The 15,717-nt window shown below is 50.4% G+C and overlaps 1 protein-coding gene across 1 annotated transcript in view; it reads left to right on the top strand.

Annotated features, from left to right (window-relative positions):
* ITPR1 (inositol 1,4,5-trisphosphate receptor type 1) overlaps window positions 1-15,717 on the top strand; it is a 185,935-nt gene that overhangs the window by 32,144 nt on the left and 138,074 nt on the right. Inside the window, 5 exon segments of the mRNA XM_054179973.1 lie at window positions 6,216-6,331; window positions 10,786-10,872; window positions 12,645-12,803; window positions 14,112-14,210; window positions 15,443-15,526. Coding sequence (XP_054035948.1) covers window positions 6,216-6,331; window positions 10,786-10,872; window positions 12,645-12,803; window positions 14,112-14,210; window positions 15,443-15,526 — 545 coding nt within the window.

Below are 15,717 nucleotides of genomic sequence, written 5' to 3'. Positions count from 1 at the left end.
CCCTCTGGGGCTGCTCTTCTGCAGGCTCTCAGCCCCAGGGCTCTCAGCCTTTGCTGCTCCCAGAGCTGCTCCAGGCCCCTCAGCATTTCTGCAGTAGCTCCCTGTCTCTCTTGAGCTGTGGAGCCCAGAACTGATGCCAGTCCTCCAGCTGTAGCTATTGCTGAGTGCTGAGGAGATGCCCCCAGCAGGAGAGACCTCTGATATGTTTTGTCATGCAGTTAGTTCAGCATTTGAGCCCTGCCTGCTTGAGTTGCTGTGCAGTGACAAGTGCCACAGTGACAAGGTCTTTGGCCTTGCAGTACCAGTGTCCTTCCTACCCATGCTTCTATTTTCCTGACTTCTGGCAGGGCAGGACTGTTGACAACATCTGATTTTGCTTCACTCCTCTTCTCCCACTGCCCCAGCTGTGTGCAGCCCAGCTCTGCTGTCTTCCCTTGCTGGCTGGAGTGGGCTGCAAGCAGGACAGCAGCTTCAGCCTTTAGTGCAAAGCCATTTTCAAAGGGTTTCTGTGCTTCCAGCAGAGATTGTTCAGTGCAAGCTGAAAATGAGGGGATGTCTTCTCCTCACAAAGACATCATTTCAGCAGGATCAGGTGCCTCTTTTTTATTCTCCTCCTCTCCTCTATGGAAATGCAGGAATGATTAATAATCAACACATTTCTGTAGCAGCTTTTGTTCTATATTCTTTGAAGCTCTTAGGCTGTCATCTATTCATTTTCCACCTCAGAAGGAGCAAGTATAGAAATAGAAGATGTAGTAATCTGAGGGCTTCTGAGGAGGTGAAACTTGCCTGTGATTGAATATATGCACTTGGTGTTATTCTCTATGCCTCCTGCTTTGAAAACATTTCACTTGCCCCACACAAGAGCTCTGCTCTTCATTTTGACTTGAAATAAACAATCTCTTCATTCTATATAGTGTTGTTACCCTTCTGAGTGCATTGAAGCTCTACAACCATCTTAAATGGGAAGCTGGGAACTTCTAGTTGCAGGGTTTCCATCCTTGCCAGCTCTGCTGCTGCTGCTTCATCTTTGCTGCTATTTTTTAGAGATCAAACAAAGATAAATACTCTCCTGGTATTTATTCTGTGCTGAGAGCAGGCTCTGGCCATGGGGAAATAATCAGGTGTCCAAGTATAGAAAAGGCTAAGGAGAAACTGCTCAAACTCAACAGGGAATTGCTAATTCTCTTTTAATTTTAGGATTGCTGCACGAAAATGAGTGAGTTTGGGGGTTTTTGGAAGTGGCAGAGAAGCAGCTGTGTTGGTGTTAAATATTCAGTGGGTTTTGGAAGGAACTTATTTAAATCTCTTCAGCTTGGTAGGTTTTCCCTCATCTGAAAGTATCCAAAGTAGGATTTTGGAGGGAGAGGGAATTTCTCTGGGCTCTCTAACTTTCTCCAGTTGGCATTCTGTGAAGCTGGGGTCTGAGTTTCACAGAATCTCAGCATGCTGAGAGTTGGAAGGGAGCTCTGGAGCTCACCCAGTTCAACCTCCCTGCTCCAGCAGGGCACCCACAGCAGCTTGCCCAGCAGCACAATGCCCAGGAGGGCTTGGAAGCTCTCCACACCAGGAGACTCCACAACCTCTCTGGGCAGCCTGCTCCAGGCCTCCAGCACCCTCACAACAAACAACTTTCTCCTCCTCTTCACATGGAACCTCCTGGGTTCAAGGCTGTGCCCCTTGCCCCTTGTGCTGTCCCTGGGCACCACTGAGCAGAGCCTGGCCCCAGCCTCTTGCCCCCCACAGCTCCTTTAGCTCTGGCTGAGCATTGCTCAGCTGCCCTCTGGGGCTGCTCTTCTGCAGGCTCTCAGCCCCAGGGCTCTCAGCCTTTGCTGCTCCCAGAGCTGCTCCAGGCCCCTCAGCAGCTTTGCAGCCTCTGCTGGATTTTCATTTTGGTGTAAGTGCTGAAATCTCCCCAGGCCTTTCTGTTGCCAACAATATGTTTGCTGCCTGCTTTCTCCAACAGCAGTAAAATTGGTGAAGCCTTTCTACTAAATGCTGAAAATAGCTGGGGGAGATTTGGAAAATCTGATGAGTGGTGCATTACACAACCAGCATGGCTGGAGGGAAGAGTTCTTCCAGCCCATTTAGAAGCAAGCGTGCTGGAGAGATAGGAGCTGTGTGCTGCAGCTCAACATTCATCAGACCTCATCTCTGAAAGTAACAAAGATGGAAAGTTCTAATAGTGGCTCCTTTCCAGCTGTACCAGGTAAAGGCACCATGAAGAGCTTTGGGTGCTGGCAGTGACAGCAGCTTAGAAGAATAGAATTGTCAGGGTTGGAAGGGACCTCAAGGCTCAGCCAGCTCCAACCCCCTGCCATGGGCAGGGACACCTCACACCACAGCAGGTTGCTCACAGCCACCTCCAGCCTGGCTGCAAACACCTCCAGGGATGAGGCTTCCACCACTTCCCTGGGAAGTCTGTGCCAGGCTCTCACCACCTTCATGGGGAACAACTTCTTCCTGACATCTTGTCTCCATCTCCCCATTCCTATTTTTGCTCGAGTCTCATCAGTTACCTGACAGCCTAAAATGTCCTTCCCCAGCTTTCTTGTAGCCCCTTTCAGATACTGCAAGGCCACAAGAAGGTCCTCTCTGAACTTTTCATCTGCCAAAGGTGGAGTTGGCATCATCATATCGTGTAGTACCCTGAGTAGGGAAGGCTTTAGAAGGGAAGATTGGGCTTGCACAGCTGTGATTGAGAACAGACTGCCCTGGTGGCCCTGCTTTGGCAGGGGGATGTGGATTTGATCTCTAGAGGTCCCTTCCAGCTCCTAACATTCTGTGGTGGTTTGGTGTTGAGGTGTGATGTGCTTTCATCCTTTCAGCAGCATTCAGGTGGTATTTTACTGTTACACTGAGCCAGTCTGCAGTTCTGCCCTGTTTCACTGCATACCAGGAGGGTCTGGAATGAGAACTCCTTCCTTCATGGTTCATATTCAACAAATGGTGTATAATAAGATGGAATTACTTTGCAGTAATGGCTTAATAGCTTTATTTATCACCTCTTGAGCTAAAAGGACTTGAATGCAGAAGCAGAGCAGAAAGCTGCTTGGCTTGGCTGCCTTGGCTTTAGTTTGGGGCTGTTAGAAACAGAAACTTCCCCCAGCAGAGTGTCTGAGAAGTGGTTGGTTTGTCTTGCACTCTCAGCACTGTGGGTTGCAGGTTGCTGACCCTGAGGCTGCTCAGCTGGCACTTCCTTGCATGCTGAATTCTGTAAACACACAAGCCCATGGAATCTGGAGGTCTAGAGGTCTTCAGGCCATGAAGCTCATGGTGCTTGACCCATGGTGAAATAGAATCATTGAAGAGTTTGGGTGGGAAGGGACCTTAAAGATCCCCTAGTCCCAACTCCTCCTGCCCTGGGTAGGGACACTTGCTAGTGAGCCAGCTTGCTTAAAGGTCCCATCCAGCCTGTCAGGCTTGGAGCCTCCACAACTTCTCTGGACAACCTGTTCCAGTGCCTCAGCACCTTCATGGGGAAGAATTTCTTCCTGTTGTCTAACCTAAATCTGGCATCTTCCAGTCTGGAGCCATCACCCCTTCTCCTGTCACTCCAGGCCCTTGTGAAAACTGCATTTGGTGCTCTCCATGCTGGTTATGTTAAGGTGAATTAGACCAAGTTTAACTCCTCAACCACTTCAGACACAGGTCTCACAGAACAATCAATCCAACAACTAATGTTGGTTGCTTTTCATTGCTTAAGATCTTTAGCTTTGTAACTAGGATGAAAAGCTGAAAACCCCCATGTTCTGCTTCCCCTTCTTGGACTGGCCAAGGTCAGGCTCTGGTAGACCTCTTCCCTGTGTTCCACACAGGAGAGGGGGCTGCTTGCAGCTAACAATTTAGAAGTTAAGCCCAACTTGACAACTTCCTTGATGGAAAGGGATGGGGAAAAAATACACTTTGACTGTGCCTAAATGTAGCATACAATTAATTCTTCTCTGCAGCTCTGTGTGCTAATTGCTGTCATTGTGTGAACTGATGGCTTCAGCAAAAATAGAGGATTTTATAACTGGTGTGTTGCTTACAATGCAGAGTCTTAGCTTGGAGTGCAAGCCTGCAGAGGCTTTTTGAATCTCTTCTGTGCTGTCAGTCTGTGAATCATCTCTGTGTAAATGAGAGAGATGAAGAGAGCAAACCTGTGAAGTGTGGTTTTCTGCTTGGTTTTCCCCTGCTCTTGCTTGCTCAGGAGCTCTAAGCTGGTGGTGTCAGAATGGAGGTGAAGTTCTGGGTAGATGCAGCTGAATCTCCTTCCACACACAGATCTCTGGGGATCACCCAGTCCAACCTCCCTGCTCCAGCAGGGCACCCACAGCAGCTTGCCCAGGAGCACAATGCCCAGCTGGGCTTGGAAGCTCTCTACAACCTCTCTGGGCAGCCTGCTCTCGTCCTCCAGCACCCTCACACCCAGATTTTTCCCTTCCTGGAGTTCAGATGGAATCTCCTGGGTTCCAGTCTGTGCCCATTGCCCCTTGTCTTGTCCTGTCCTTAGGCACCACTAAGAATCTGGCCCCTGCCTTTTGCCCCTTCACCCTTCAGCTCTTGCTGAGCATTGCTCAGCTGCCCTCTGGGGCTGCTCTTCTGCAGGCTCTCAGCCTTCGCTCCTCACAGCTGCACCAGGTCCCTCAGCATCCTTGTAGCCTCCCCTGGACTCCCTCCAGCAGTTCCCTGTCTCTCTTGAGCTGGACCCAGTGCTGAGCTCTTTCTCTCCTTCCCCAGTGTGTCATTCCATCGCAGGTCCCCGGTGCCATACCCAGCTGCAGCTGTTGCTTGTCTCCTGGGCCAGCAGCTAAGCAGGCTGCAGGAGGTCTGGGGCAAGCTGAGCAGCCCCTTGGCAGTTGGTGACTCACTGGGAGATGAAAGGACCATCTGCCACTAGTGCTTCCCCCCCTTGGAAGGGGGTCTAGTGTTGAAGAGAGAGCTTTGTCCTCTGCAAAAGGTGTTTTGGTGTCACCCAGTGTGCTCTGACTGCGCTTTGGGCATGGGTTAGGCAGGCAGAGGGGCATCAAATGGCTCTGTTCTTCAGGAAAGGCATGAGAAGAGTGAAGGTGTCCATCTCAAATGGCATCTTGAGGCAAAACTTCCAGGGTCTGTGTGTGCAGGATCAGCTTCCTCAGTAGCTTTAAGCTGTGGCAGAGCTGAGATGACTTCCTCGGTGTGGGGTTTATCCCTTTTGGCTTGAGGTGCATCCATTGTCTGTCAGCAAAGCAGTCCCCAAGATAAACCCCCAGGCAGATACCTCCCTAGCTTGCTGCTTCCCAAATTGCAGTGCTCACCTGCAAGGAGACACCAGGAGCCTTGGAAACACCACCTGAGTGAGAACCTGGAGTCTTCCATCCATGCCATCCCTCAAGGGCACTGGGAAGAGCCTCCTGGCTTTGTTGGCACTTTGTTTGAACTTCTAAGCTTCTTCTTCAGGCACTGCCTTGGAATAGCTCAATTTATTTTTTTGTGTGTTCAGTCACTTAGCAACAGAGGAGGGGGGAAGAAAATAGTAAATGCAGCTAATTTGGGGCTGTTACTGATAGGTTTGTATCTCTGGAACAGAGAAATGTTGTTTTAATAAGAGTAATGAGCTGTAAGTCCTGGCTTTTACTGGGCAGAATGTTAAATAAACTGGTGATGGACTGGGCAAAGAACCTGATGCCCCAAGGTGGGGGCTATGGTTTCTTCAAGCTGTGCTTTGCACCTCTGTGCTTGTGGGGGCTGTCTGCTGGATTTTACGGTGCTGCTGCTTCACTCAGGGACTTTTCCCAGGCCTTTTGTGCCTCTCTTTCTGTAGAATTGGAGGAGATTTAGTTTAAACTAAGAGCAATTAAAAAATGAAACCTTACCCCCCTCCCCCCCAAGCCAAGGAGGGGGTGAAGCAGCCTACCTGCTGCAGCAGCAGGGGAGAAGCTGTGCGTGAAACCGGCCCGCAGGCCTGGGAAAGCACTGAGATGTTGCCATTTTAGCCTGGTGGTGGTGTTGCCTGGGACAAGCTCTCAATTTTCTGCTCTTGCATCAGAGGTTTGGCAGCAGCAGTTAGTTTTTATCATTCATGGGGCAGCATTCCTGCTGCTCAAAAAAGCATTTGTCTGATCAAGAGCTTTGTGGAATTTGTTTATAAACCTTTCCTCGCCGCCGGAATGGTTGGACGCTGCTAGCAGCAGAGATGCAGATAACTGCCAATGGCTGAAGCAACCCTGGCTGTTTATTTCATCTTTTTATAGATTGCCTCTTCAAGCTCTGTCCCATGAACCGGTACTCTGCTCAGAAGCAGTTCTGGAAGGCAGCAAAGCCAGGAGCTAACAGCACGACAGACGCTGTGCTACTCAACAAGCTGCACGTAAGTAGCGGTCTTCAGGCTCCTGCTGAGCCTCATCCTCCTTGCTCTCAGGGAGGACTTCCAGGCACGGAGTTACACCTGGCACTGGGTTGGAAGGGACCCTCAAAAGGCATCTTGTCCAATCCTCCTGCAATCAGCAGGGACACCTCCAGCTAGAACAGGGTGCTCAGGGCCCCATCAGGTTTGACCTTGAATGTCTCCAGGGATGGGGCCTCCGCCATATCCCTGGGCAGCCTGTTCCGCTCTCATTGTGCAGAGCTGCTTCCTGGTGTTTCACCTAAATCTCTCCTGCTCCACTTTCAAACTGTTGGCCCTTGTTTTGTCACCCCAGGTGCTTCTAAAGAGTCCTTCCCCAGCCTTCCTGTAGGTCCCCTGCAGGTATTGAAATGCAGCTCAGGGAAAATGCTTGAACTTGACTAAACAAGGTAAAACACAGAAGGCTCCGAGGTGACCTAACTGTGGCCTTCCAGTATCTGAAGGGGGCTCCAAGAAGGCTGGGGAGGGACTGCTCAGGATCTCAGGTAGTGATAGGACTAGGGGGAATGGAATGAAGCTGGAGGTGGGGAGATTCAGGCTGGAGGGGAGGAGGAAGTTCTTCCCCATGAGAGTGGTGAAGCCCTGGGGTGGGTTGTCCAGGGAGGTGGTTGGGGTGCTGTCCCTGGAGGTGTTTAAGCCCAGGCTGGCTGAGGCTCTGGCCAGCCTGATCTAGTGTGGGGTGTCCCTGCCCAGGGCAGGGGGGTTGGAACTGGATGATCCCTGTGGTCCCTTCCAACCCTGACTGATACTATGATATCAAGTGAGAGCTCAACCATCCAGTGCTGACATGGGGCTAACAGCAGCTACAGCCTTCCCAAGGGCATATTTCTTCTGACAGAAGGCTTATTCCAGTTTGGTGAGGCTAGCATGAAGTGTCTCCCTGCAGGCTGAACAACCCCAACTCTCTCAGCCTGGACCCTTCCAGCAGCTACACAGGAGGAGAGGGTTTTCAGATGAGGAGTCTCAGATGTGAGCTGTGCTGGTCGATGCCATCTGAGCTGCAGGTCTCCTGAATCTCCTGGGCTTCCTCAAGCAGACAGAGCTGCTGTTGATCCATGTGGAGGCTGATGGATAATTATGAGTAATTACAAGGCCAGCCAGCCTCTCCTTCCTTATTAGCTTGCAGTATTTAATACTTTCTGGGTAAAATGTTGACATTCAGCAGCAGTGAGGCAGTTGATTGCTGTTTTTAGAGTTCCTATATGGGGAAAAAAGGGGGGAGGGGGGGGGGAAGAGAAAGCCAGCTTAACTTAAATACCATCTGTTGACTGCAGAGTTAAATAAACTCCATGTTTATGTTAAAATTACATAGCTAGAGTACTTCATGTCAGAATTACAATCCTAAATATTTTTAGTTGCTTTAAGCCTATATTAAGCTCATTGTAGCCCCACGATACGGAGTGGCCCTGTAGGAGAGTTGTCATTTGCTGATTGCCATATGGCTGCCTTGCTCCTGCATTTCACAAAGCCTGACTGTTTGACTCCCTGATTGCTTCAGAAAATGGAATTTTTATAACCTGGGAGTATTAATTTGGCAAGGAAAAAGCTATTCTGGGTCCTGGCTGGAGCACAAAGGGCCCTCGTTCGTGCTGTGTTTCTCCTGCCCCTGAAGTGATGAGAGGTTGACCTGGGAGAGGAATCATGGAACAGCACTTGGGAAGTGATCATCTGGTCCAGCCTTTCTTAGGAGAAGCATAGAATGGCTCAGGCTGGAAGGGACCTCAGAGATCATCTTCTCCACCCCCCTGCCATGGGCAGGGACACCTCTCAGCTAGGTTCAGCTGCTCCAGGCCTCATCCAGCCTGGCCTTGAACACCTCCAGGGAGAGGACATCCACAGCCTCACTGGCACACATTGCCCTGGGTTTCCCCATCCTCACTGGAAATAATCCCTCCCTAATCTCCAGTCTCAGTCTCCTCTCCTCTAGCTTCAATCCATTCATAGATTTATAGACTGGTTTGGGTCAGAAGGGACCTTCAAGATCATGTAGGTCCAACCCCCCTGCCAGTGGTCCAGGGGGAGGTGCTCCTGCCCATATTATCACTCCAAGCCTTTGCCAAAGGTCTCTTCTCCATTTGCAGGCACATGGAGTGCACTGAGATCTTGTGTGCTCCATGCTGTGGAATGGGGAGGGGGCTGTACCCTGAAGCATGCACACAGCTGTTAACCCTTGATGACATTTCTTCATCAGTGCCTGGAGTTTGTAACCAACTGTGTGATGCAGGATGTGTCCATCACCACTTGCCTTTTTTGGCTTCTGTTTGTCTGCTGGTGGAATTTATTGTCTGCTGTGGAGGGCTGAATGCTGAGGTCAGGTTATTTTAAGTTAATGCCATTTAAGGGATTTAAAAATCTGGGACACTTGTCTGTCTTTGGTATCAAGAAGCAGTGCTGGGGGTTGAGAAGCTGACATCTAGTGGCTGAAGGAAAGGATTCACTCTCCTGGAGTGAGGAGCAGCTTGGGGTTGAGCTTTGGAAATCTATCCAAAGGCTGAATTGTGTTTCCCCAGAATGCTCTATTTCCCTTCTTTATAATAAACCAATCCAGTGCAGGCAGAGAAGTCCTCTCTTGTGCTTGCCCCTGGTGGCTGAGGTGACCCCCAGTGGCCTACTGAAATCCTCTGACAGAGTGTTTTAAAATCAAGCAGAGCAAAAGGTTGTATTTCAGTAACAGAATCATGCTGTGCTGGAGTTCTGGACATACTCACATTCAGAGAGTGGGTTGGGTTGGAAGGAACCTTGAAGCTCATCCAGCTCCAACCCCCTGCCATGGGCAGGGACAGCTCCCACCAGCCCAGGCTGCTCAAGGCCTCATCCAGCCTGGCCCTGAACACCTCCAGGGAGGGGACATCCACAGCCTCCCTGGGCAATGTGTTCCAGCCACCCTCAGTGCAGGGAAGATCTTCCTGACTTAGAGCAGCTGTGTTGCAGGTTCTCCTGGAGCAAGAGCCAGCTGTCACACCTAGCACAGCCTCCCAAAATAGCACTTTTTGTGTCAGCTGCAGGGGCTGAAGCTTCCTAACAGTGTCCAGCTGGCTCTTCCTCAGCAGTGAAGCTGTGTCCTGTGGTAGTGCTGCTTCATCCTACTACAGGTAGGACCTGTGACCACTGTGTTCTCTTCCAGGAGAAAACTGGACCTACTGTAGTCCTGGAGAGCCAGACCATGGATGGTTGGGCTTCAGAAAAGTCTGGGTTTAAATTGCTCTTTACCCCCATAGAGTGGCTAGAGCAAGTACAGGTAGTGCCTTTTCATGGAGAAAATGTCTTTCATACAACCCTTCTGCTGTGAGGCCAGGCTGAGGGACTTGGGGGTGTTCAGCCTGGAGAAGAGAGAGCTCCAGAGAGACCTTCTGGTGGCCTTTGAGCTCCTAAAGGGGACAATCAGAAAGCTGGGGACAGAGCTCTGAGCAGGGCCTGTGGTGAGAGGACAAGGAGTGATGGTGTGAACTCAGAGGGAGATTCAAACTGGAGAGAAGGGAGACATTTTTGAGCCTGGGGGTGATGAGAGCCTGTCTCAGGTTGCCCACAGAAGTGGGAGCTGTCCCATCCCTAGAACTACTCCAGGTCAGGTTGTTTGGGGCTCTGGGCAGCCTGCTCTAGCTGGGGATGTCCCTGCTGGCTGCAGGAGGGTTGGACTCGTGATAACCATGTAAAGGTCCCTGCCAGCTGAAGCCACTCTGTGATAGGAAGTAAGAGAGAATTTCTTTGCCAAATGAAGTGGTTTAAAAGCAGCCTGGCCAAGACAGCTCCCTTTTAGAACTGAGCTTAGGAGACTAAGATGTAAGTGACTGAATAGAAGAAGGAATCTCTGGGCTCTGCTGCAAGGTCTTGGCCTTCCGTTGCCATGGTGGTGTGTGCAGAAATGCCCAGCTGTGTGTGCAGTGTAGCACATTGCCCTTGCAAGGTCTGAACTCTGTGGTGCTGAGGAGTTGGGAGCTCACATGTGGAGCTGCAATGGTCATTTGTAAATGGCTGCTAAATAATCCTGCATGGCACCATGAGAAGACACAGGCTGTGGAAGACCCTTGGGGTGGGAAGGGGCCTTCAGAGCCCATCTAGTCTGACCTCCTGGAGTCAGCAGGGACATCCTGCACTAGATTGGGTTGCTCAGAGCCCTCCATAGGTGTGGTGTTGCCTTCTCCTGGCTTGTCTTCTGTCTTGTTTGAGCTTTTCATCTCATTTTATTCCCATCTGATAAACTTAACCCAGATTATGGGTTGCTGCAGTAGTGTGTGTCTGGCTTCCCAGTTCCCTCCTGCACTTGTTTAGGACTTGTGCTGCTGGAGGCTGCAGTAAGAAAATGAGGCTGTTGCAGGTGTTTTTCCAGCTCTTTGAAATATTCCTGAAGAACCTCAGGTGTTTACCCCCTCTCTTGCTCTCAAGCAGTCAGCAGCTGAGTTGTTCTCCTTTCATTTCAGCATGCAGCAGATCTGGAGAAGAAGCAAAACGAAACTGAAAACAGAAAGCTGCTGGGAACGGTCATCCAGTATGGCAACGTCATCCAGGTAGGCTCTGAACAGCTCCCCAGGCTGAGCAGGGCTTTGGTCACCCTCCCCTGCTGCTCAGTGTGACCTGGAATTGGTGCAGTTCATGGGCAAGAGTCTGTAGCTGTGCAGGGTGTGACAGTGTCCCAAAGTGGAATCCTCGTGCAATGGTTTGGGTTGGAAGGGACCTTGAAGAGGATCAAATTCCAACCTTCCTGCCGTGGGCAGGGACCCCTCCCACCAGCCCAGGCTGCTCAAGGCCTCATCCAGCCTGGCCTTGAACACCTCCAGGGAGGGGGCAGCCACAGCCTCCCTGGGCAGCCTGTTCCTTCTGTCCATCTCTTCTTTCAGACTCCTTGGAGCTATGTACCACTTAAATCTACCACTTGACTCCTGTGAAGCAAGAGCTGTGCTGGAGTCACTTTGTCATTATGGGTTCCTTGTGCTGGGGTTCTTTGAAGTCAGCTTCAGAAATCCTTCTCAGAGCCTTCATTAGAGTTGGCCCTCTGGAAGATGGCACAGGCACAGTACAATGCCAGATGTGGTCTCTTACAATCATGTTGACACCTCAAAGGGTCAACTGACGCAGAAGGATGATCAAGGCTTGTGAATAACTGCAGTCCAAGGATCTGCTGGGTCCAAGGGAATGAAAAGAAAATAATCAAAGGATCATTTTGGTTGGGAGACCTTGAAGATCAAGTCCAACCATTCTCTAACTCTACCAAGGCTGGTGTTAAACCATGTCCCTCTGCACCACACCTCTGCCCCTCTGAAATACCTCCAGGGATGGGGTTTCCACCACCTCTCTGGGGATGCATCAAACCCAAGAAAAAAGGAGAGTACACTAATGGCAAGAGCTGGGAAGTCCCTGCCTTGGTTGGATCAAAGCATTGGAACAGGCTGCCCAGGGAGGTGGAGTCCCTGGAGGTGTTCAAGAAAAGCGTGGACAGGGCACTTTGGGACATGGTTTAGTGGCCATGGTGGTGTTGGGTTGAAGGATGGACTTGATCTTAGAGCTCTCTTCCAGCCCAAATGATTGTATGAGTGCAAGTGTGCTCTTGGCCTGGATCTCTGAGACAAGAAAGTCTGCTTTTAATGGAGAGAGAGAAAGGATGCCCGTTTTGGGTTGGAGTAGAAACATCAACACTACTGAGAGCAGTCATCAGGTTTTGCCCATGTTTTCCCATCCCTCCCATATGGTCTGTGAGTATTTCTGGTAGTCAAAAGGCATCAGAAAGCAGCTTTCTGCACAAAAGCACTTGCCTGTGAAGTTTACTGGCAGCTGAACAGCAGTTGGTGGGAGCTGGGTAGGTTGGGAGCTGGGCTGTGACCTGAGGGTGTGTGGTTTGCGAGGCGGCACGCAGCGGAGGGGTGGGAAATGGGGCCTGGGGAGGGGAGCCTTCAAAGAAGCAATCATGTTTCTGTGAAATGACAGAGCAAAGCTAGAGAAGAGCAGCTTTACTTCTCACCACCCCCTGCCTGCCAGGGAGGGCCACTTAGACTTCAGCAGTTTACAACTTCTCCTGCTGGGCTGCTGTGAAGCGAGGAGAGCATCTCACAGAGTTTGGGCTTTGCTGGAGAAGGGGCAGTTGGGTTAGCTGAAGGTGCTTCGTGCTGCAGGGCTGTACAGAGACTGAAAGAACTGGAAGTGGAAATTGTGCCTGGGTTGATCCTTTTGGACACAATTCAGCTTCAATTTCAGTTCCTTTGGGCCACTGTGGTGACCTTCTGCAGGCTGGCTGTTTATTGAGGGGAGGAGCATTCTTAGAACTGAACTCTAATTCTTATTCTAGCTGCTTCACTTAAAAAGTAACAAATACTTAACAGTAAATAAGAGGCTTCCAGCTCTACTGGAGAAGAATGCTATGAGGGTGACCTTGGATGAAGCTGGAAATGAAGGTTCCTGGTTCTACATCCAGCCCTTCTACAAGCTGCGTTCCATCGGAGACAGCGTAAGTGCCCGGAGGAAGATCTTCCTGTGCTGCTTTGTGCACAGCTTGGCAAAGCTCCTTGCAGGAGGCCTGGCTTGCAATTAATGAAATGCACAGATCTTCTAGTGCATGATGCTGCAGGAACAACCTCTTTTTTTCCTGTGCTGTCATGAGGGGGAGGCAGAATTGCTATGGTAACTTGTGTTTTGGAATGATTTCCCATTGGAGGGAACAAGGGACCTAATTGTGCTGGCCCTTCACAATTCCCAGCCAGTTCAAGATGGTAGGAAATGGTGAGCTCCTCCAACAGCAAATAATTGCCACCTGGGTTTTCAGTGCTGGCAGTTTGGGATCCAAATTCCTCCTCATCTTCTATGTGTGGCATGGGGTAATAATGAGGTTTAGAGAGTCCTGTTCGTGGGGAGGCTGGAAAATAATTGGTTCTGAATTAAATGCTTGACCATTTGAAGCTCTTCCTCTCTATTTTTTCTATTACCAAATGTGGGTCACCTGGGTATGCTCTCTGCCCAAAACCAGGAGTTGGTAAGCCTCAGTGTGCTCTCTGGTGTAGTCCAGGCATGTATTTGGCACCTAAACACAGATCTCAAGTAGGACTCACTCATCCTGTAGGTTCTGATGTGGCTGCTCCTCTTCTCCAGACACACAGGAGGTAAAGCCTAAGCAGAGTCTTAGTGGCCACTAAGTGCTCTTAAATCACACTGATTCTCAATCCCTTTGTAGCTCTTTTCACTACAGAGAAATCTTCTGGGCTTGTAGTTTAAAACTTTAGCCCTGGAAGTGGGGAAGAACAGGACCTTTACTGTCCTTAATGAATTGCATTTGTCTTGCCAGCCTGGAATCTGGTTTTACAGATGCAAGTGCAGCTTGGAGGAGGAAGATTTTTGGCTGACCTTAGCTTGTAGGAGCTATTTGTTAAATGCTAACCCATGGAACAGCTTCAGGGACAGCAGCAGATAGGTTAGTTCATAGCTTCATAGGATGGTTTGGCTTGGAAGGGACCTGGAAGATCATCTAGCTCTGAACCCTGCCGTGGGCAAGGACACCTTCCAGTAGCCCAGGTTGCTCAAAGCCTCATCCACCCTGGCCTTGAGCACCTACAGGGAGGGGGAATCCAGGGCTTGCCAGCATTGCCTCTGCTTGAATGACTGAGTGAGCTAAACTCTGAAGCAAACAGAATCTTGGTTTTCATACTCAGGCTGGCATCTCTCCAAGCTACAAAGGAAGTGATTTCCTCTCTCCCATTAAGAAGGGAGACAAGAAAGCTCTTTCTCAGGGTGCAGGTTTGTCTGATGCTTCATTTCTCTCCAGGTTGTCATTGGAGACAAAGTCGTCCTGAACCCTGTCAACGCTGGCCAGCCTCTCCATGCCAGCAGTCACCAGCTTGTTGATAATCCAGGGTGCAATGAGGTAAGGGCAGAAGGACACAGCTGGGGAAGATTACAGAGTTGATTTGTTTCACTTCAAGACCTTTTCAGATCATGGAGGCCACCTGTCAGCCTAAGGCCACCCTCGAGATCTGCAAGGCTCTGTTTCAGATGAGCTGCTTGGGCTTGCTGTATTAAAGGCAGCTAATTAGCTGGTGTGGAATCAGAGTCATTTAGGCTGGGAAAGACCTTCAAGGTCATCAAGTCCAACCATTAACCCTCTTCTGCCAAGTCCAGCAGTAAACCTTATCTCCAAGCACCACATCTGACAGGGCTTTTAAGCACCTGCACCTCCGCCGCCTCCCTGGGCAGCCTGTTCCAATGCCTGACAGCCCCTTCAGTGGCAGTTGCCTTTCACTGTGTGTGGGACAGGGTTTAGGAATGGTTGTCTTGTTAATCAGCAGCTTAATAGAGCCAGCAGGCTTGGGTCTTCTGGGTGCAGAGCAGAGGTTTGAGTTTGATCTCTTGCTTGACTGGCTGAAGTTAAGATTCTTGCTTCAAAATCGTGAGTCACAGATTGTATTGGGTTGGAAGGGAGCCTCAAAGGTCATCTTGTCCAAGTCCCCTGCAGGCAGCAGGGACATCCCCAACTAGAGCAGGCTGCCCAGGGCCACATCAACTCTGAGCTTGAATGTCTCCAGGGATGGGGCCTCCACCACATCCTGGGGTAACCTGTTCCAGTGTTTCACCACTCTCACTGTGCAGAACTTCCTCCTGATGGCCAACCTAAATCTGCCCTGCTCCAGTTTCAAACCATTGCCCCTGGTCCTGTGCCAAGAGCCCCTCCCCAGCCTGCCTGGAGGTCCCCTTCAGATATTGAAATGCAGCTCTGAGGTCTCCCTGGAGTCTCCTCTTCTACAGGCTGAACATCCTCAACTCTCTCAGCATGTCTTCATGGGAGAGGTTCTCCAGCTCTCTCATCTTTGTGGCCCTTTTCTGGACCTGATGGAGCAGGTCCATGACTCTCTTGTGTTGGGGGCCCCAGAGAGGGATGCAGTCCCCCAGGTGATGTCTCAGAGCAGAAGCCCTGGCACAGTGATGTGTAGCAAGTGACTTCTAGCAAGTCAGCTCTGGACTTGTTCTGGAGTAAATACAGGTAGGGCTTTCCCTCTCTGGGGCAATGCCACAGGGCTTGCAGTGTTCTGCTGGAGGTGGTCTGCAAGGTAAGGCAGCAGTTGGTGGCAGTGGGACTAATGGTTTTGCTTCTCCTTTTAGGTCAACTCTGTGAATTGTAATACAAGCTGGAAAATAGTCCTCTTCATGAAATGGAGTGACAACAAAGATGATATTCTCAAAGGGGTAAGGCTCAGAGCTCAGCTTGCTCAATCTTGTTCACTGCTGGATCTTGGTGATGGAATCATAGAAGCATTTTGCTTGGAAGAGACCTTTAAGATGCAGTCCAACCCTTACCGCAGCACTGCCAGCTCACCACTGAACCATGGCCCTCAGCATCACATCTCCACAGCTTTGAAAGCCCTCCAGGGATGGGG

The sequence above is a fragment of the Dryobates pubescens genome, chromosome 1, assembly GCF_014839835.1.
Source record: "Dryobates pubescens isolate bDryPub1 chromosome 1, bDryPub1.pri, whole genome shotgun sequence".
Lineage (NCBI taxonomy): Eukaryota > Metazoa > Chordata > Aves > Piciformes > Picidae > Dryobates > Dryobates pubescens.
This window is presented reverse-complemented; position numbering and strand designations above follow the sequence as displayed.